This window comes from Anguilla rostrata, chromosome 7 (assembly GCF_018555375.3).
Source record: "Anguilla rostrata isolate EN2019 chromosome 7, ASM1855537v3, whole genome shotgun sequence".
NCBI classification, from domain to species: domain Eukaryota; kingdom Metazoa; phylum Chordata; class Actinopteri; order Anguilliformes; family Anguillidae; genus Anguilla; species Anguilla rostrata.
Genome location: NC_057939.1, coordinates 40,364,219 through 40,387,675, shown reverse-complemented (window position 1 = coordinate 40,387,675; position 23,457 = coordinate 40,364,219). Strand labels below are relative to the sequence as shown.

The 23,457-nt window shown below is 40.3% G+C and overlaps 1 protein-coding gene across 3 annotated transcripts; it reads right to left on the bottom strand.

The window, feature by feature from the left end:
- Positions 1-988: 988 nt before the first annotated feature.
- Positions 989-8,910, bottom strand: pcdh18b (protocadherin 18b). Of its 3 annotated transcripts, none has more exons than XM_064344327.1 (4): positions 5,807-8,910; positions 5,288-5,376; positions 3,862-3,977; positions 989-2,549 (listed from the first exon to the last, which is right to left on the bottom strand). In XM_064344327.1, the coding sequence occupies exons 1-4, from the start codon at positions 8,291-8,293 to the stop codon at positions 1,873-1,875; spliced, it is 3,369 nt and encodes a 1,122-aa protein (XP_064200397.1). In that variant the 5' UTR covers positions 8,294-8,910; the 3' UTR covers positions 989-1,872. The 3 variants fall into 3 exon arrangements, with proteins under 3 accessions (XP_064200397.1, XP_064200396.1, XP_064200395.1); XM_064344326.1 differs by having other exon boundaries at positions 3,808-3,977; positions 5,288-5,343; positions 5,807-8,906; XM_064344325.1 differs by having other exon boundaries at positions 3,808-3,977; positions 5,807-8,905.
- Positions 8,911-23,457: the final 14,547 nt, after the last annotated feature.

Sequence of the window (23,457 nt, the reverse complement as noted above, 5' to 3'; positions counted from 1 at the left end):
CATTCACGGCATCACCGAATGCACAAGAGAGACAGGAAATGGCTGTTCTGTGTTCAAAAGATGGTACTGGGTCTTCACAAATGTCATTTTCCATTGAGCTATTATATTATGAATGGATATATGTACTTAAGATTTACAACATTTAAGGTGAATATTTTGTGGCGCAACCTTTTGATGAGAACATTATGTTATTCCAGGAAAGCATTACAATTCCTGTGATTTCCTACAGTTACTAATCCTAAATCTCTAAATATCAACAACCTTGAAACATACACAGATCAAATGTATTCAGTCTGTGGATAGTAAATGTTATTTTACTGATTTTAAAAACATATCATTGTGATTATTATGATTGTTTTTCAGTGTTAAATACTTTTTGTAGGTCTATACATCAGCTTTCTTCTCCATGGATGTACGAACAACACTTTTGCCGGTTTACCGTCAGTAATATGTGAAAACTGGCAGAAGACAAAACTATAGCTAAAGACCATGACCTCAGCAGTCTGGCGCATTCAAAATTAATCAAAGGTATGGCACCCAATCTTCTGCTTTCTATTTTATTGTGATTAATACTATTTATTCAAGTATCATAACAGTATGTGTCTGATCACCTCTTAATTTTATCGCCATTACTGCACTTTAGTCTGAATATATTTATAGTATGCTTGGAGATCCTTAGGATCATTTGCTGTCATGAATTTTACAAAGAAACATTCATCTAAGCAACCTTTTACAGTAAAGTAGTTGTAGAATGTGACTGGTAGATGTCATAGAAATATTGTGAAATTCTATTTATAAATGAGACTAATGTATCATACAGTAACTTCCATATATAGCAGCAAGTCATTTAGATGCTAACCACCATTATCTGACAATCCAGTTCAATACATTCAGATATCTGAGTCATTACAAAAAAAGCAATTCTCCTCTCTGAACAGCAGGGGGAGCTCATGGAGAGTTGGCTTTTCAGTCAAATCAAGAGAGAGAGTCACTTAAATCCATTTTAATGTAACATAATCTGCATATCTTCGCAAGAATATAGATGCACAGTTTTTCTCACGGTGTTGTACAACAATATAAAAAGTGGGAAGTGGTCACCTGTTCAGTGAAGTGTAAACAAATTCCAGGCTTAAAGACTATTCAGTCACAGTCATGTAATAACAGGTATGAAGGAATGGTACCACTAGTTACAAATATACTATACATGGTAACCATGCTTTTAATACCCCCCCACAAAAAAACTAAGTCAAGTGCAACTGTAGCATGTGCAGCAGACCGACAGATTTGTGTCTCCCCACAAACAACCTTGATTTACCTTCTTTTGCATACACGTCAAACATTAATGACACAACATACAGTACACAATTTATAGTTATTCGACAATAGTTCATATTTTTTATGATTCAACTGGTTTCTTTCTCAAACCACCCATGTTCAAAATAAAGAACCATGCCAGATAAATACTTATATTTACAATGACACAAAATTAATAATAATAATAATAATAATAATAATAATTACAAAACAGTAACAAAACAATTTCAATATTTTTCAGACGTCAAAATCTTGACACGTTTTTATAACATGCAATAAGAGTACAAAAATAGACTTCTGTTTGATTGACTTTTATATACACATATAAATATAAAAGGGTACAAATGTATTTTTAAAATACAAAGATAATTACACTCACACTGTGTACACTGTGTACCGAACAAGAAAATACAATATATTTGGATAATTAGCATTCACAAAACATGTTTACATTATAAATGCAACTGAATGATAATTGTAGGTCTCTTGGTTTCCTAGACTCCCATAAATATGGAAAAAACAACATTTTTTTGGGAGGGGGCATATTTTCGCCCGTGTCTAGCTCTGCCGGACATCTTGTAAGAGTTTGTTTATCTCTGCCACCAGCTCGCTGGCATCCATTATCTCGTGCCTGCTGTCGCTGTGGCCGGCCTGCAGGTGGCTGAGGACGGTGTCCAGCTCGTCCTCCTCATAGTTCTCTGGGATCTCCTCCATGGCTGGAAGCCATTTTGAAGGAGGCGGGGCGCTGCTGTGATTGGCTGGGCTCGGCCCAATGCTGCTCCCCGGGTTCTGGAAGTGAGTGTTCGCCGCCCAGGCTGCCACGCCCTGGGGGTAGGCTGAGGACTTCCCGGGAAGGTGGCCCTTCCTCCGCTCTAGCGAGCTGGACCGTTCCACCTCGCTGCACTCGGCATAGGTGTCCAGCGAGGGCGGCAAGAGCCGCTGAAAGACGCTGCTCATCTCGGAGAGGAGGGAGGCGCCCTCGCACAGGTCGCCGCCCTCTGCCTCCTCAGCCTCGGCCCCGCCCCCAGGCTCCTTGCCGAAAGTGGAGAAGCTCTTCTTGCGGTCGTTGGAGTCGACGGACTGCTGGTCTTCCTCGACTGAAGGCTGCTGGGGGTCCTCGCCGGGAATGAACATGTTGCTTCGGTAGTCTGAGGAGGCCGGAGATGGAAGGGGAGGCATCCAGCACTGGTCAGAGTGCCCAAGGACCCTGCACTCATCTGTGCACAGTTTCATAGCTGGAAGGGGGGAAACAGGAAATAAGGCAGGAAGGTCAGAGGTGAATATGCAAATAGGGAACAATACACACAATTCTCTGTTTCAGGGCACAGAAGAACCACAAAGATGCATCAAAAGCCCCCCACCCCCCCACCCCCCACCCTGGATTTATGACAGAATAATGACAGCAATTACTGCACATTTTCTTCATGTTGACTTGAAAGCAGCGAGATCTCACTCATCTTAACCGGTGAGCGCTCTTACACGAGTGGCGCGGGTGCACACAGACATATGTCTCCGCATATGGTCCTCATCTCGCTAATGAGTTCAACACAGCACAACGCAAGATAAGAACGATCAAAAAAATCTGCCATTTTCATTTGCCTTGTAAATAAATTCAGCGCATGTGTGGACACGCATGACATATTTCGACATTCTCTAAAGGAAGCGGGCAAATCAGATTTGCACACTGTAAGATATCCCACACAGAATAAAGCACAACCCCATTGCTCTCCTTTCAATGTGGAACCCATCCCATTTTCAAAGATTTCTCCAAAGAACAGATCATACCAATCCAATATGCCTGTCTATAAGATATTCATAATACACAGTGCATTATTTAGTTAGGTACATTATTAAGTGGCCTGTTTTGAAGGGTCCATTTATTATACATCATGAAAATAACAACAACAAAGTTCCACAAATGAAAGCTGAAACGAAAGCCCAGATGCAAATTCTGACTGATGAGAGCAGTGTATAAAAAAGATTAAGACCTCCAAAGGGCAGATATGAATTTAGAGCCCTGTCTGTATCAAGTCTCAGAAATAATTGCATTTAAGATGAATGCTTCTCATTTGAATAATGAACAAAAAAAAAGAAGAAGATTATTCTGGCTATTTTTTGTAATCATACTAATTTACTGATAGGCACTCTCGGAAAAGCTGAGTTTATCTCTCTGAGGACAGGAAAAAAACTGAATCAATATGCCTGGATAGAGGGAAATTTCAGATATTTATTTGCTTTTATTACTTGTGTGATATGCACAAAAGCAATTTAAGAATCTGTGTGTATTTGTTGCCTGCGGCTGTGAATATCTGGGGTCAGGGTAACTGAGAATATACATGGTTTGAATGGCTGAGAGTATCTATGGTCACAGTGGTTGAGAACATGGCCGGAATGGCAGATAATATCTATGGTAGAGGTAATATCTGGTATCATGGTAATGTCTATGGTATCTATGGCTGTGCAGAGATGTGTTGGATTTCCTATCATGCATACCTGGGTGAAGTCTGTGCTGCCCATCAGTGAGGAAAATCTCGCTAAAGCCCTCACCCAGCAGTCTGTCAATAGGCGACTCTCTCCCCAGGTCGTAATCACTGTCCCCGGCTTCGCTGTCCCCCCGGCCGCTGTCCTTCAAACTGAACTTATCCATATCTTGTAAAGCATATCTGAAAAAGAAAACACAATATTGTACACCACTGTGATATAATTACTATGCTGATGTATCGCATATCAATGGTACCATACATCTGACATAACGTAAGCAGGCCAAAGCCAATTCTGTTGGGAAAAAAAAAATATTTTCTTGTAGCTGAGTTTGTGGAACTACTGTACTGAAGGCCCTAGCAAAGGTACTTGTTATGGTCTATCCACATAATCACTGCGTTCTATAAACACTGGGTTTTCATGTAGTTTACCCCAGTAGTAGCCCACACCATTACTGAACACAATGCACAAAAATCGGGTCTAGGAAAACCTAGGCTGACAGTGGTGGTCCATTATGTTTAACCTATAAATCAAATGTATTTCCACAGACGTAGCCATGACTTTCCTTCATGTGATCTTCGCCTTTGTTGCACAAACTATGTCTTGGCAGTTAAGAAAGGAAAACAAACTTCCTGCCATGCATGATGACAATTTGCATACAAGATGATAAATAGAAAATTATGATCCACATGGAGAGCCAGCCAAATGAATTAAACAAGTAAACAATGACAACATATATGAATGGCGATGCTCAAGTACATCAAAAGACACACAATTGTTAGGAATTCACTTTTAAATACTGATATAATTCCCCCTTTTCATAAAAACGTGTTTCATTTAATCATTAGTTTGGTTCATTTACACAATGCCTCAGGTATTCTGAACAATTTATGTGATTTAAGTATGTGGTCAGCACCCAGAAACGTCTTCCAAACACTGATAACTACTAGTTAGCCCACTTTAATTGTCTTGTAGTGCCAGTTTTGGTTTACTTGACAGATTCCTTCACATGAAAGGAACCACTGTGAACAGTCCAATTATTAAATACAAAAAAATCATGTTTAATCATTATGAAAGAAAATGCCATTTTGACACATGATTATGGCAAAGTAATCTCCTGATAATGAACTAGCTATTAATTATGCGTTTATTTATTAATTTCATTCATTGTGGCAGGTTCCATTTCCTGTAGATCATGTTAGCACCCAGATATGCATATGGTGGCACTGACCACCGACTGAGAATGATGCATGAATTAAAATAAACAATCTGTGATTTATGGGTGATGGATGTTTGCATGTTCCATAGCAGACATGGATTGAAGCCTATGGCCTGAAGGAAGGACTTCCTAATACACAAGTTCTGCTTTCATTTGGTATGTCCTTCACCTTTAGTGGTGCACATGAGACCGATGCATAGTGATCTGGATGTTGTGGCCTACAGCACCTACTCCCTAAGATGTGCTTAGGTCGAAACATCAGCATGAGTTTACCTGTAGCTCCTTGAGTACTTATTCCCACGGAAACTTGGTCTTGGCTGGTACTGGCCCTGATGGAGCATTGACAGAAGCTGTGAAACTTGCTATATCAAAAAATAAATGAATAAAAAAATAAAAATGAATGCTGATGGAGGAGATGACAGGGAACATAAAGGCATGACACTATCACAGACAACGCACATAAGGAATGCATTCATGACTGCAAGCGCAACTGAAGATGATTTCAAAAGGAATGTGGAATAGGCACACATTATGTTACACATGTATATGCACATGTAATACCATGTACATGAATTTGAAAAGTCCAAAGAGATATAATCATCATTTGTACCACTGGTAGATTTTAATATATGCTGTTTGTTTTTTTTTTTTTGTTTTTTTTAAATGGAGCCACAAGCTCTGGTACAAATGAGTGGCAGGCAGTTGTATATGCTCAAATCTTTACTTTATTATTTATTTCTAAGCAACAGTAAGCTGGAAACTGGAACATTTGAAATCGGGTGAGGTTCTTACCTCTACAGGTGGTGTGGCATGAGCAAGCTCCAGGGAGAAGTTCTCTGGGATGTGATTGGACGAGATGGTGACCAGGCTGTTCAGTGACTGCCTGCTGTGGTGACTCTGCCTGCTGCCCATCTGACCCCGGTCCATGGTGGGCGAGGAAGATGGTGACCTATGGTGGGACCTGATGGGCAACATGCCATTCACCGTGGGCATAAGCGTGATGTCCCCTTTGTGGATCTGCCTGGAAGGCTTTTTGGGGTGGTTCTGGTAGGTTGACTCGGCCACCCTGCAGTTGTAGGAGCGTGTGTCCTTCTTCTCCCTGTTGCACCGTGTGGCGAACATCACCATGATGACCAGGAGGACAGCGCAGATAGCCCCCAAGGAGATGATGATAATCATGGAGGCATCCAAGGTGGTCTGGCTGCTGTTTGTCGGGATGGGCAGGATATGACTCTCCATGTTCTCATGCAGAGTGCACCTCAGGACTGCTCTAGTACTTAGCCTAGGGGTCCCTTTGTCTTGGACCAGGACAACTATCTCAATGTGCTCACGGAGAACATCCTCCATGCTGACATTAGCACGCAACTCACACTTTTTGGGGTCCATAATAAAGTAGCCATCTTCATTGCCTGCAACGATTGAGCATGTCAGCTCCGCGTTGACACCCGAATCCCTGTCTGTTGCCCGGACGGCAGTGATCAGTTGACCCGACTCTGCGTATTTGTAGACGGGCACGTCAGCCGTGTGGTTGTGCAGCTGGGGAACCACAATCACAGGAGGGTTGTCATTTTCATCCAAGATGGTGAGAACCACAGTCGTGTTACTGACCAGCTGCGTACTGCCTCCATCCCTGGCTTGGACAACAAAGGCGATTCTGCTAACTTCTTCATGATCAAAACTCCTGAGCGCGTAAATTGCCCCGTTGGAAGGGTCAATGGTGACAAATGTTGAAATGGCACTCCCCTGAATGAAGCTCTCCAAAATGGTGTATGTGACTTGTCCATTTGTGTCCAGATCTGGGTCACTAGCCACCACCGAAGTGAGATAGGACCCAGGGGAGTTATTCTCGGATTTAAAGATCTCATACCTGCTCTTCTCAAAATGAGGCGGATTGTCATTCTCATCCAAAACCTGGACAGTAAAATGCTTTATAGTGGAGATGCTGGGAATGCCTTTGTCCTCAGCTATCACTGTCAGACTGTACTCTGACCTCCGCTCCCTGTCTAGTGAAACGTTGGTCAAAATCATGTAATTTTTTTCATAGGTCTTCTGAAGCTTGAAATGTCCATGACCATGGAGCCTGCAGACAACCTCCCCATTTAAGCCTGAGTCCATGTCGTCCACCCTGACCAGAGCAATGAAGGTGTCAGTGGGAGCAGCCTCTGATATATAGGCCACCTCTTCTTTGCCTGGGGTCATTAAATTAATGCTGATTTCAGGTTTGTTATCATTGACATCCACTACTTTAATAATAATCTTACAGTGTGCTGGGATGGAATTTGGTCCAAGATCTTGAGCCTGCACATCAATCTCATAAGAGACTGTACTCTCAAAGTCCACTCTCTTTATCAGAGTTAGTTGGCCAGTTTCTGAATTGATTTTAAAGGTTTCCAGAATTTTGGGAGACACGTGACTGCTAAATGAATACATGATTTTTCCATTAGCCCCTTCATCGGGGTCAGTTGCATTAAGATCTATGAGCACCGTTCCCAATGGAGAATTTTCCAGCAGCTCGATTACATATGATTGCCTTTCAAAAACGGGACTATTGTCGTTGGAGTCCGATATGCTGACTTTCAGAAGCGTTGAGCCAGACCTAGCAGGCACGCCAGTGTCTGAGGCCACTAGCTGAAGCTCATAATTAGACTGTGTCTCTCTGTCCAAATCCCTAACCACTACAAGCTCTGCATATTTGGCACCATCGGTCCTTGATCGTATATCAATTTTAAAAAAGTTGTTTGCGGTCAAAGAATAAGTGTGGAGGGAGTTTTCCCCGACGTCTGGATCCGTAGCGCTGTCCAGGGGGATTCTGGTCCCCACGGCAGCGCTTTCAGATATCTCAATAGGTATTATGGAACGGGAAAACTGCGGTGAATTATCATTAATGTCCAGCACTTCCACTTCAACATGGAATAACTGTAAATGTTCCGTAGGCAAGGTAATCACATCAAATTCAATTGAACAATTAAGGTTTTTCTCACAAAGCTTTTCCCGGTCAATTTTAGCACCAATACTGATCTCTCCATCCTCTTCTCGAACAGAAAGAAAGGACGTACTCCCTCTTTGCATAGCTCGGAAACGCAAAGGAACAGAACTTGGGAGTTTAAATAAAACATCAGCCACGTCCTCTTTAAGCCTTGCAATCACAGTGCCTATTTTTTGTTCTTCGTAAACTTTGTATTTTAAAGTCTTACCTGTAACGTTCTGAGTTAAAGTCGACAGCAAAATAAGTTTCAGAAACCACAAGCTGAAACATACGATCCCCGTGACTCTATTCATTTTCAAATCAGTCTCGTGCTCCGTTATAATACGTCCAAAACACAAAAATGCTCCGAAAAACAAACCCGTTTTTCACAAAATGTAAGAGATTGCCATTTTAGATCTTCCTTCAAGTCTTCAAAGCTTGCCTCTTAAATAAAACATTATTCATGCATCTTTGATTCATAAAGTTTGTGAGAAAAGGGTAAACAATTAAATAAAATCTAACTGGAAAATGCCCAAGCTCTGTTGAAAACAAAAAAAAAAAAATGTCCAGGCTTTGTTGGCGATTGGCTTCTACTGAAACATTTGAATCAGCTGAAACGTCGCTCCCTGCACACTGATCTGTTGCACACATCCACCACATACATCTATGGGAAGCGCAACTACAAACTGGATGCGCTCTGCTCAACGCTCCACCGGCTGTGCTGCCTCTATGCAGATTGACTGTCCCACATAGCCCGCCCTGGACTAAAACTGCAGCTTTTCTTCTTCTCAGACAAAACGCTTCCCAAATCAAGTGCTGCCCCTGTAGCCTCTCGGTGTCCACTCAAAACAGAGAAGCTATTGATTCACAATGACTGAGTGAAGTAAACCCCGCCTTTTGGATGTCCTTTCTCAAAACGTGCTCCAAAAATGTACAAACAAATTACGGACGAACTTCTATATCAGATTTTTTTTTTGTTTCCATGACACTGAAAGAGATAGTCCAACACAGGGCTGGAACGCATCTGCTTAGCGAAGGGGCAGGTACGATTCAAGTAGTGACCCGGAAATCCAGATTTTATCAGAACAAATGTGACTGTGCCAAGCTATAGCCATTCTATGTCATATGTTGTACATTATATGCTGTAGTTCTGTTGTACATTAATTTTATATGAAATAGCACTGTACATGGATTTTATCAACAGTTTGAACTGATGCCTAAAACAGCAAATTTGACAAGATGCAATCAAACATTGACAACAAATTATTTTAAGAATGCATATACAAAATGTCCAAACGCAAATTTTGGAAACGGCATTGACGTTTTTATGAATTTAGTTATTAAGCTTTTAATAAGCTTTTAGCTCAAGGGATAATGCACCGAAGCAGTGTTGTATTATTCTGTAGAATATGTATGCAAAATAAAGTTGTAGCTATTTGTGTGAAAGACTAGGCTACATCCAACCTTCCTCTAGACCTCAAATCACATTCAGCCATCTCTCCCACTCGCTCCCATGTAAACACAGGCACTGGCCTAGTCGCTTTCCTCCTAAAACATTGAACTTGTTATATAGTGCGTTTCACGTGAATAAAGTTGTGCGTGTAATCGTGAAGGGGAAAAAATCTAATGAATGTATTTAGTAGTGGGTCACCCCGATGAACGTTCTGCCCTCATGAATAATTCTGTTTTACAACTTTGGAAGTCTTACAGACGCCAGATTTCTGAATTAGCATCCTGTATACGTTTTAAAAGTAAACATGGGCAACTGCGCCTTTGGAAACCAATGTGCCATCTGGCGAGAGTATCCAACAATCCAACGCAATAATTACATCAATGCAGCTCTGAACAAACTCCCATATAAAAACACCAAGAGGCAGTCGGGACCTATAGGCGATTTAAGAGATAATCTAATTTCGTTTCTTCACGGACAGTGTTCCAAAAACGTTGATACATTTAACCAAAACACTTTTGTTGGAGAACTTCTATTCATCTGGTAATTGTATGGAGTGGTCAGATCTAACGTTCATTTGATGCTAAAAACTGAAATCAGTCATTGGTTTTCGGAGATCGCTCTTGGTGACCGCGTTACTTCAATAAAGGCTGCATGGATTGGTGAATAATTGCGCTATATAGTAATTCAGTTTTTAAAATAAATTAATCTAACTTATATTTCAGTTCTCAATGATATGTCATTAGACGTCTCTGGATGGAGGTTCCCTCTTGTGGTATTGCATTATGGTACATGGCTTTTCGTGTGTTTCCAATCATATGGCAGTAGGGCAGCAATATTTTTTCTAACAACAGAGGATTGTTTTTAACCATCATAAGAACATTCCCAAATCTAACCACGGCTGTATGTTTAATGGGGGACCCATGTCAGACGAATGGCGCGCTCTTTTCATGCGTGAAACACTTCTATTCAACTAGTCCTGGTGTTGACCAGCAAAACTGTTCTTCCTACTTTCGTTTGTTCTTTTCACGCGAGTAACCTTTCAAAAGCTTGTGAATAAGAGGACTCGGGCGAAGACTATTCTAATCAAACTTAAGAAAGTTAGATACGGATTGATGGTTCGATTCCCTCAGATCTGGCTTCCAAAGAGCTGAGCGCGCTCAAAGCGGTATAATGTAATTATTGCTGCAGGGACTTGGTGCTAATCACATTTCCAACACAAAAGACTTCGAACACAACTCGAGTTCAAACAAGTAACGTTGTTGAAAAAAGACATAACGGGTTTTCTAAGTAACCTACTCGAAGCAGATGTATACTTAGACACGGCTCTTTAAATAAAAACCTCTTTTTCCTTGTCCACACATGTTGAAATGCCGACGCAACGCCCTTGTGCAAAGCTCTGAGCTATAGCGCCCTAAAGCAGGTGCTCTGACAAAATAATGCTTCCGACCGAAGTAAAAGTAAAACGCACGTAGCTAATGCAGGCTAATTGTGCTATTGAATTAAAACCATCCGAACACAGTTCCATATTCTTGGAATATCTTGTGATTTGAATTCCTTCTGAGAAGAGTAAAACAAAAAAAAAGTTGTGATTGCATACATTATAAATGCAATGTTTATAATATAACAGGGTGCATCTGGTGTTTGTTTCTGATTTGGTTTAGTCTAACTCATCGGTTTACTAGTGTCATTTTGCCATGTTACTGAAACCGTAGGCGTTGAACTATGTCACTGAAATAAAGAGGACCGGGCACACAAAAGACACAGCAGGTGGAACCTAGCAGAGATGAGGTCCACTATAACGGTGGGGAGCCCCACACACCAAAGTGTGTGGCGCTGGAATCCATAGTGGGAGCTGGTGTTGTAAAGGCACGCGAGCATCTGCTGCTGAGTCCGTCTTATTATCATTCATTCAATTAGCTCCCGTGGATCTCGGGCCTCGGTGGAGTCATTCAATTGTACTGCCCCTCCGAGTCCCCCAACAATGCTCATTGTTATTCATCCATCCGCAGACGAACTTTCACTACTCTCAGTAACTAGGGAGGTTTATTGCTTTACGACACGTGTAGTAGACTGATGTCTCACACGACGAAGTTGTTAGCACTTTTTTCTTCCTGCCTTCACATGTGGCGGGCAGGCATGTAAATAGGACAGTTACAAGTTGCCACGATTTTCAGGTCGCATATTTACGACTTCGTCGGGAAGGCTTATGTTGCATTTTTTTTAGCAACTAGACCCTGTGGCCTCTCTATATAATCCCATCTGTTAGGAAATACATCGTTCACATAACTGCTTAAAGAAAGGCATTGCTTCTTTGCATGGTGTATGTAAATATGGGATGGAACTGGCAAATGCTGCTGCCATCAGATGTAAAGTTATGAAATTAAAATAGTGGCAAATATAAACAGTGCAATTTTATAACATAAGGATGTTCATTAATATATTACCAATAATTGTACACACAGGCTAAAAAGACACTCTCTATGATCAGACTCAGAATATCTTCAGTTTACTAGTTTAATAAAATATTGTCCGTGCACCTAAACTTACGGTGTTGTCATTGCTTCATCTTACGCTGGTGCTATAATTTAATGGGAGTAGACGTAAGTCTTTTTCCCTCTTTGACAAAGTGATTTTATAACCATGCAATATATTATAGGGCATATGCATAATATAGTATATTGATGGGATACCTCATTTCAATACTGACAGACTTATTTCCTTCTGAAATAAGAGTTTATTTAATTATTAATTATTTACAGTACCATGAAAAAGCATATTCCACCTTCCCGATTTCCTCTATTATGCCATATTTGTCACCCTGACTGGTTTTAGTTGTTTAACCACTAAACACTAAACACATTTAACATTTTTTTAATTTCATTTATTGTTTCATTTATCAGAGTTTATAAAAGCACACTATGCCACAATCAAAGTAAATTCTCAAGAGATGAGAAAATAAGTTGTTGTAATATATCAGTCTGGAAAGGGTCACAAAGCCATTTCTAAGGCTCTGCGACTCCCCAAACCACACAGAGCGATTATCTCCAAATGAAGAACTCTTGGAACAGTGGAAGATCTTACCAGGAGTGGCCAACTTGCCAGAACGTCCCCCAGGGCACAATGACAACTCATCCAGGAAGTCACAAAAGATCCTTGAATAACACCCAAATAACTGAAGGCTTCTCTAGCTTCAGCTAAGGTCAGTGGTCATGACACTAGTAGAAAGAGACTGAGCAAAAATGGGATTCATGACAAGGTGGAAACCACTGCTGTCCTTGCAAATACATGTTAAAAAGAGAATAATTGATTAGTTTGAAGTAACTTATGAATGTAAAGTGAAGTTTGTTTCTTCACATGAAAAGATCCAGACTACTCACTGTTGCTCCAAAACTGTAAAGGAGTAGGCTTGGTTATGCTTTGCACAGTTCTGGATAAAATCATTGGATCTACTTATAAACATTATGTACATCGGTTGCACGCAGTATTATTAGTGAACGGCCAGTGTAAACTGATAGCACTTGGTACAAGCTTAGTTTTGTACAAGTTTAATTTTATTACCTTGTGAAACAAATGCATCATTAGAGTGACAGTGTATATTTTTTAGCAATAGCAATTCAAAATTTATGTGCTGATTGCAGTAGTAGGCCACAGAAATTGGCTTGTAAGCCAGGGTGCTTTGCACCCTGCTCTTAAAAAAGAGTGAAAAGAGGTCAGATTGGCTATGACTGAATTCAGCTTGAACACACCCTCTGATAATATGTTCATCACAATTCAGCCCATTTCTCACCTGTGCCGTGTGTTTGAGCTGTGCACTCTATGCGTCATGAAAGTCCCCGAAATACCAACATTCAGTTGCTACACACATGTACCCATACGCTACCCCATTCAGTCCGCCAATGCAGGGATGTAGCACAAAATTCTGGGCCGTATACATAAGCAGTCTCTGTGGGCCCCCTTCCTCTCTTGGTCCATGTCTCTCATGCATCATTCCAGGCTTTTCGAGGGCCCTCCCTCCATACGGGCACTGGGTAGTCAGTGCTACTTTTCCCCCCACTACGACGCCCCTGCGCCAATGTTCTCTGCGACTTTGATTCTGGAAAACAGAGCCCTAGCTGTTGAATGAGGTACACTTTGTTAGGGTTGGAGTGAAGACTCACAGGACAGTAGATCTCCAGGAACAGGGTTGGGCAGCCCTGCCTTAGACTTTTTGAGACAGGGCAGGGTTATATCTACACAGCATGATTGATACCCAATTTGGTGGACATTATATTTTACTTTAAAGTTTAACAATGTATTGGGGTAATGTTATAATACCAATCATGCGCATGCATTACAGGCTGATGGGGAAAGTATATTGCTGGACGTCACATGGAAAAGATGAATCTGTTTAATCAGTTAAATGTTTTATTTAGATCGAGATTGTGCTTGCAATTTTTGGGTGAAACAGAAATGCCTGTGGAAATTGCAAGTACTGTCTTGAATATGTGCTGCAGCTAATCTGGTGGGACTATATCTCATAATTTTGAAATCCAATAGTTTCATAATATTATTTATTGTGTTTATTTAAGAATGCATATTAAGGCTGAATTTAGATCAAAATTCTACACAGCTGAAAACAGCAGGAGCAGATTCTGTCCAATTGGAATCCATGATAAAATATGCTTTTTATGAGTTCCATAATTAGGGGGGTTGATTAAACAGTTATGGGAAGGGAACTTTAAGAAACAAATGTTAAGATAGCATATTCATTATATGAAGTTAATAAGTTAATAAGTGATATTGATAAGAACACTGGGCCAAGTAAATGCACCGGTAATACTCACTTTAGCTGAGGTCAAAATGTTGTGGATTTGATTATCCCTGAAAGTTAGAAACTTAACCCACAGTGTATACAGACTGGCTGAATTACATTCTAATCGTGAATATGTTCATTGAGATAAATGTGGTGTGGTATCAGAAGTTCTGACCAGAGGTGAAGTCAGGTCTAAAAATTAATTTATATATACATATAAATGTGTCACCGCATTCAAGAAAGTCTGAAAAATGTTTAAAAACATCTGATGTAGCTCATTTAGACACACCCACCTAGTACATCTACTTGACTAGATTATTGCGGTTAGCCAATGCATTCCATAAAAAAACGACCTGAAAATGAGATCCTGAAACAGTACCCAAAGTGTAAAAAAGTACACATGAAGTCATATCTGTAGACATATTTAGTACTCAGTGTGCTAAGGCGGGCGTGATAGTTATCGTGCTATCCTTTCAGACTGACTGGAAGTTATACCACAAAAATGATCACTACCAGATTAACAGTCTGGAGAAGACTGCACTCAAAAGGATGGTCTTCTTAAGGTTGGACATGTTTAAGAATCAGGTACATATTCAATAAAAGGATTACATTTGGCCATCTGGAAATTTGTGCATGGAAATTAAATCCGGACGCTTTGCCAAGGTACGTCTAGCATATGCTTCGTGGTCATTTGATAACTTGTTGTTGTTTTTTTTTTTCTTGTGAAGTACAATATCTTGCTCCCATTTTCACTGGAGGCCTTCAGTATCAAATGTCTATTCTTGCCCTTTCTATTAATAGCTGAATCTGAATTGATGATCCCCAAGGGGGGGGTGATGTGGGAGGGATCAAAAAGCAGGTGCAAAGCAAACGTTGAGTCCTGCCACATGCAGTCAAAGTTCAGGTTTCATACTTATATAATCTTGTTTTATACAAGTTTTGTTGTAAATGTTACATTAGATATCTGTCTTCACTGCTCAACAATTCCTCGGCAAAAACTGTAAACTCAAGACCAAACTGAAATAAGAATTGGCCATTCCAATGCCCTTTGGTCGTAAAGTTGTAATACTAAACTTGGTTTTACTTTCCTGAATAATAGCTTGGCCGACAAATTTGTCAAGGATTGTTTTATTGAGCAGGCTGCAGTCTCGTTAGCTATTGGCTGAATGGTGCAGGGCTTGCCACCTATTTGAAAAAGCACATTGTTACATTGTGGTCTATGCAGGACGAAACAGAAACAAAGAAAGCAACAAAGGAAACAAAGGGACACCCCACTATCTAATGTTTAACACCAAAGAGTTCCAAGGAGGCTTTCGTTTTCTCTTTTCCTGAGGTTTCATTTATTGGAAGTACAATTTACAGTCATTTTACCTCTTAATTCAGACGGATAAGGAGAAGCTTTCGGAGTGGCATATAGTTTTAATTATTTCTGTTGAATGCCACAGAAATCCGTATAAGCTCAGGATTGTCTTTTGACTACAATGAAGAAAACCTGTGTTATTTCTGAGATAGACTTTTATGTTACAGCAAGGTGTACATTTGTCTCTGTGATTACACTGCGGATATATCATTGTTTAGTTTTATTGCTGGCCAGTGGGTATGATTGATATAATTGGATATCTGTTTCTAACCCAGTTTTTGCTACACTGTATACATATACATTATTAGTTTTGGTGGTAACTTCTTACCATTGTGCAAAGGTATGTATCTAAATCGTATGAAATTAAAATGGACCGGACTGAAAATACGGACTACATTAAGAATTTTGACAAAAAATAATTACAAAAAAAAAAAAAACATTATAATGAATACATGAGTCTGTTGCCTGTGTTTAGTTTACATTGTTTGGCTAGTGATGCTTCATTTAAGTGCCCTAAATTGAGCAATCAGGGTTCAGCTTCTGTCCTTGAATGTCAAAAGATCTCCCAACTTTATGTGATCTCTTAAAATCGCCTAGTTCTGGCCAACAATTGCCCACTCTGCCTTGAAATGAAGCAGGCTTGCACGTGACTGTAGCAGAGCCTATTTTACAGCCTCAATTAAGACAGGGCAGTGCAAAAACAGAGGTGGGCTCTCACCGCGTTTATGATACGAGTAAGGGGGGGAGCATTACATGCATTATAACCCTGAGAGTATAATTGCTCCCAGGTTCCTTTCTCTTTTCACCTACTCTCTCTCCCCCAGCCCCACTAGCTTCTTTACTCCACATTTTATGGCCTTGAAACTGTCTCAATCAACCAAGTAACGAGACCTCCATCAAAATGGCCTTGGGAAAAGAAGCTAGCATTGAGTTTTCAACAAAATACAAAGTGGAAAATGGTCAGAGCTCACTCTTACTCGGTAATTAAGTTCACATGCTCCAGGACTTTGCTCGAAATGTTTCCTTTTAAACCTTTTAGCCTCAGAAAAAGCCTTACCTGGAATGTTTAAGAGGAGCATACAAAGAGAATTGATGCGGTAAATCATTCCCTGTTTGATGACATAGGGCAGATTTTTTTTGAAAATATGTCATCCACTTTATGTATCTGGTGCTTAATAAGAAATTTATGGCAAGGTAATGTCAATTGACACCTTAAAAGCTGAAATATGGAACATTGGGGTTCTTAAAGCTAAACCATTCAAACAGTCAGACTTAATAATAAATAATTCATTCAAATTTCACTGTTGAGTGCACATTGTGTGAGAGAGAAAATAGCACCATAAGTAAAGGATCAAGCAAATAAATGTTATTTTATTTAAAAATCTTCCTACAAATCTCAAAAGTACATTCTAATTGTATACTATATACTATATACTACTGCTACTACTACTAATAATAATAATCATAATAATCATAATAATAATAATTCTCAAGCACTTCAATGATCTCATCTAATGATCCCTATGTATAGAGAGAGAGAGAGAGAAAAAGAAGAAAGAGTGAGAGAGGGATATTGCCACATTTGCATAGTTGTGTTCCGCACAAATGAAATACCCTGCTAATCAACGGCATTGTTCATTTACATGATAAAGTTATCGTAATTGCATACTTTATTCATTAGTCTTTGGAGCTAAATTCCTCCCTCCCCCCATGTCTTATCAAAGTTTGTTTAGGAACTGCTTGAGTCTAGAGTGGGTGCACTTTGTCAGAGGAGATTCCCAGTAAACAAGACCAGGTTAAAACCTAGTATATGGCTGGACCTAACACACGTGATCCGGCCGACCAATGGTGCAACTTCATAACTCGGCCGACCAATGGTGTAACTTCATCACTCAGTCAGTCAGTCAGTCACTCACTCACAGACATTCACGTTTGTAGGGCTGGCCCCGCTGTTGCGGTCCAGCCAAAAAACCTACATGTCATGATGATGCTCTTCTGGAATGAAAGTGACCTCTGTTGCCGCTGCTATGCCCTTTCACCCATGACCTGCCAATCATACAGCGACTTTCCCCACCAATAATCCAATGACTGTTGATTCTGCTCCTCCAAAGAACTGCTTAGAGTCATTTGTCTATACTATCTATCTTAAAGACACTACAGGTAGTCACCTCAGGAACTGGTGATTGAGAAGATTTACCAGTAGCGGTCAGCATAATATTTCATATTATGCCTATTACTACCAGTACTGTAACTACTACATGTACTGCTACTGCTACTGCCATTACTACTACTACTACTACTAATAATAATAATAATAATAATAATAATAATAATAATAATGAACATCTGCACATTTAACAGTGGTTAAAGCACAGTGTATATAAGGAAATCGTTGTCCGCCATTGCAAAAGCTTCCCGTGTTGAATTTCATACATGGGTATGTCTGATTGGTAGCCCCCATTGATCATGGGAATGTTAATATCTGAATTTTAGTGGCCGACCCTTTGAACTGTGTCCATTGTGTGACTATCTGCATCTCGCCACTCAAGAGAGTACACAGAACGGTGATCATAAACTCTGAAAGGTCCGGGGAATTCCGAGGGATGGGTTTCTCCTGATATTTTGTGGAATACGATGCCAAAACAGCAAAATAGGCCTGCATCTTATTCATTCATCCCGCGTTTCTTTGTTCCCACACTTCATCTGTGTGCACCCACTTCTGGCACCAGATAAGTGACTCTTCAATGCTACAGATGCTGTTGGCTGATAGTGCTCTGTCATTGTTAGCGCGAAGGTGGGGGGCTGGAGAGTATGTTAATGATTAAGCCAGCGCCGACACACTTCTATGCCTTGTGTGGAGGCCTGCCCTTTGTTAGGCCACGAATGATCCCTTGACCTCAGCAAAACTGGAATAATAATGGCCCGGGCTCTTCAGGAGTGACAGCAAGAAGGACGAGAATCCACTGATAACCCTACACTTTGTGGGAGGTAAGATCTCCCCAGCTCGTTAGTGTGCAAATCTGTCGGAGACGCGATTAGAAAGCCTGTGCGTAATTTTGTAAATGAGTATGCTAGTCTCTTGTATGTCTTACGCTTTTATTGCCACTATCTAGTGTTGAGCAGATATATCTGTGTACTTGTCATAACCTCTTCCCCCTAGTTAGAAATGGTTTCCTTGTGTATTAACTCGTGGAAGAGCAGGGAGAGTTTGAGTCGATCTCAACACTTGTGTTTTACAGTGAAGTCTCGGCAGTCGGTGGGAAATGTTCTAACGAGGATTGACTAATGAACTGAGCAAGATGAGATTCAGCATCGGCTCCGCTCCTGTTGCACTGTGCTCTCAAAAGACTTTGCTAATTGGAATTTTATAATGTCACATTTCCCTACTGCTGAGTTTTTTTTCTTTAAAGATGAAGTGCACATTAGTCTGTGCTCAGAAAAAAAAAAAGGAATTTGGTGAAACGATTGAAGTCTTTCGAGGGTACATATTACATTGAGCCCAATTTACGTTGTACATCAATTGCAGTGTCCTCCTTTTTAAATATATGTATATTAGTATTTAAATTTACCTTCAAAGAATGTTTTGTATTACAACAATCAAGTAATGCATTGAAGGATATTCCCAAATCTAAACCATGTTTTGGTTTGGAGTGAGAGAAAGTGGGAAATGAAGTGATATTTAACATTTATCTCCTAGATTATTGACACTGTTTGCATCTGCATGTTTTAAAAAAAAAGATTAAGTATCATTTGTTAATCATTTGTTTGAAAGTGTTGGTGTGAAAGACACTTAAATTAAAACAGCATTGATCTAACTTTCCTATTCTGCTCAGAGGACAGCATTACTTCTTCATCACAGCTTCCCGATATCATAAAATGGCATTTTAAATCACCTGGATCTGATGCTGTTTCACCAAAATCCCCCACCCCCAACCAGTATATGAATACTTTATTGTAAAAGCATTGTGCATGTGACAGTAAAAGGTCTTTCATAGATGACAATATGAACAATAACATTGCACAAGGATTCCCTTTTTCACTGACCAGTTCTGACAGATTGTCACTAATATGCACATCAGCAATAGGAATGGACTCACAATATCTCACTTCCTTTAGCTATTCACGCTGGGCTGTCTAAGTGCTCTAGGAAATTGGTCATCGGCAGATTGTATATTAAGCCATTTTTTGGGCTCCATTATGTACAACACTGAAAACCAAAATTTGACCAATACAATGCTTAGATCTCAGAATGGGTGCATTAGAGACATTTATGTACTGTTGCCAATTCATACTAAACAGTATGCAATCTATGACGTTTTACTTGAAGCAGGTTTGGTGGGAATGGGGTTACTTCTGTAGCTCGAGCGGTGTGTAGAACAGTAATGCAATGTGAAGTTTCTACTAAAGAGTGGGCGACCTTACAAAGCCCACTCTTTCTGTAGTACGGAAGTTCTTAAAGATTTTCCTTTTCATACATGTCATACAAGATAAGTCCATTTACTTGTCCACTTTCATGAGCCCTTGCGGATGTTTTTTTTTTTTTTTTTTAAGAGTTTGGGGGCTTACTCTTACATTAAAATGAAAAGCAAAGAGGTGAACATTTTGCAAAGCTAAGCACAGTTTTAGTCTTGCAGTTCTTCTTTGCACCAGAAGACATTGCGCCGGTTTCGTCCACACCTTTGTTTTTAATTCTCTGCATTCGCGGGGCCTAGTTTCATATCAGTGCCCCTGCGAGCTGCACACATGCTTGCAAGCAGACACTATCATATTTAGACACGCATCGCACTTTTCATTTTTGCACCACAGGCAACAGAGAACACAGGAATAACAGCAAGATCTCAGGTTTTGATCATATCTGAGCTGACTTAATTAGGTCAGGAGCTTGCCGCTCCCTCCAGGTAGCGTCTTGACCTGTGGAAATTACTGGAAAACCAGCATAAATTGGGTTGCCTGATCACAGCTTTGAATCCTGCAATTTTAATCAGGCCAGATTTATTTTTTCTTATGTATCACTGCAAAGTGTCTTGGTATAAAGAGACTGTAGCCTATATAGTTGTTTATAGTTTCCTTTCGTGACTGTGTGGGTCTGGAATATATCTAAAATTCCAGGCAATTGGAGTTTTGAGTTAAAGAGAACAAGAAGATCTTGTGTTTTTAGATAAAAACCTTATTTTATTATTTTCTCTCCCCCTGCATGTTCCCATCACTATAATTGCAATTTTAATTTGAAAAGATGAATGCGAAAAAAAGAACAGCACATTGCTTGCATTCATCAGGCTGGGGGCTTAAGCCTGTGGCCTTTTCAAATGCAGGATGTAATGCTACTTAAAAGGAAAACCTACTAAAAATAAATACTGCTTGATCTCCAGCAGGAAAATGGGCACACATCTTCCCTCTGCAGAAAATGATCTAGTTTTAGCTAGCCTTTATATGTATATGTATATATATAAATATATGTGTGTGTGTGTGTGTGTGTGTGTGTGTAACATTTGTCGTAGTTTGCTTGTGATCGAAAAGTAGAAGAGCAGCAAATTTTCACCCGGAATGGTAGTTTTGGCTGTCTCATTATTTTTCCTCATTTTTTTTTTCTTTTCTTTTTTCTTTTTTCTTCCCACAGACTTTGGCTTCATTTAAAACAACCGTGATTTCTGTTAATCAGCCCAGCAATCAAGCCTATGATTCAAGTCTCTTTTTTTTTTTTTTTTTTTGCTGTTATTACTCTTTCCGCTCCATTTGCCCTCCCTTAGAAACTTTCTTTTGACATTTTTTTTTCTTTTTTTTTTTTTTTTGGAGGGGGGATGTCCTGAGAACAGGCTGTCGGCCTGGCTCTGAGAAAAAGGTTTTATATTTCGAGTGAACCTCCCACCCCCACTGTCAGCAGAAAAGTAAATCAATTTCATCTGCTCCGGCTGAGGCTGCTCTCTCCCCCCCTCGCCACACACCACAACCTCCCCCCCAACCCCCCCCCCCACCTCCCCAAACTCTTTTTCTTTGCTTCCATTGTGGGCTCCAGTCTCTGGCCAGCCATATGGCAGCTGAGAGAGGACCAGGGCGTGATATGAGGTTTCACCTTTCAACAAAGGACGCCGCGCCGCCAATGAGCCCCATGAATGCATGGGGACGCATGGCAACATAAAGGAACCTGCGCCCCTGTCAGAGTTGACTTTAGGGGGAGGATGATCCGCGTGACATCACGGGGAGGCGATAAAAGGACTGAAAGTTCCCTCTCTGCTGGATTCTCCACCCCTCGTCCCTCTGCACCCCCTAAACAAAAACACCGTGCCCCCCCCCCACCCCACCCGCTCTAAGCCTGGCTCTGTTATCACAGCAACGTCTCATTATCTGTTCTGAGAGCATAGTAAAGTGTGTCGCCATTCAAGACACACTCTCTAAAACCTTTTTTTTTTTTTTTTTTTTCCAAAGGACAATGTTTGGCTTGCCTCTTAGGACGTTTGACATCACCTGTGCTTCAGAATCCAGTGATTGTTGTTCACTTATGTACTGCATGAAAACAAATGAAAAATATATTTTTTTAACTGTATGATGTTTGTACAGCCCTGCATAGATTCCTCCACCTCATTTGTGCCAAAGGACTGTGTTCTTTTTCCTCAGAAGATGGTTGGTTTGATTCGAAAAATTAGCTTGATTTCACACAGAGCCTGACATGTACAAAGTCAGTTTGAAAGCTTGGAAGCTATGTACTTGTTTATATACCACAGGAGAATCCAAGCCTGAAAATAAAATGGGTTGTATGCTACTGGTGGACATTCTGTTGCCTGTGCAACTTTACATTCCTGGCTTACTGCTTTGCAGTTCGCGCAGTTGCGAACGGTTTCCGATTCTCCGAGCGGATCTGGCCTTGCTGCCTGTCCTGGGAGTGACTTCACTGTTGATTCGCTGGACGTGAAAGATAAACATTTACTATGCGTTCCTCCCACCGACAGCTTGCGGGCTGCAGTAGCACTGGGCTCCGTGCTGGACCCGCATCTGTGCACAATGAGATCGTTTCAAATACGGTCCACCAGCTGGTCTGATGATTCAAAGGGGTTTAATAACCTGTGGTTAAAGTGGGGGACGCAAACTCTTTGTATCTGCGAACTAACTCTATTAATTTGACTTTTGCTGCAGAGCCCACCAAGATCAGCCACTGGAAAAAAAACTGCTAATTTAATTGTCACTATTCTTGGCATTTTGAATTACCAATAACTATAAAAAGAAGAATATTGTGAATAAAATAATTGGAAAAAAAAACTAGACAATTGTGTTTCACTATTAATTCAACCCCTCTGCAGTGATTTGAGGTGCCTTTTCTGAGTTAATGATTCTCAGTAATAAATCCAGAACTCACAAATATTTTCTTTTGAAGTGATCCACAAAGGGACCCAAAACATTATGCCATGCTTATAGCTTGTAGCTAGTCACCAAAGTGAAACTAATGAAAATAATGTATCCATGTTTACTGTAAACAGTTAAATGACTAGGTGACTTAAACCCCTCTGAACGTTATCAATACCAGCAATTAACCAAATCCATCAACACCAAAACTAAAGGACAGATCAGTCATTAACTTTCACAGAATGGAGTTCTGCTCTCATTTAGACTATAATTTCAATACACCCTGTAGACTGATCAGAAAGGCTCCTTGTAGAGCCACCCAAGAGCAAGTGTGGTCCTGCTGCACTGTTCTTTAAGCCAATAGGTGATTCAAAAACAGAATGTTTGTTCCTGAAATATGACTTATTTTCATCTTTAAGAATCTCTATATTCTCTGCAGCATGAGACCATATAGTAATTATTTTTTTATTTAATTTTGTATTATTATTTTTTTTTATGTTGAAGCCTTCACATAAACAAGAGACCTATTCTTTAGCAC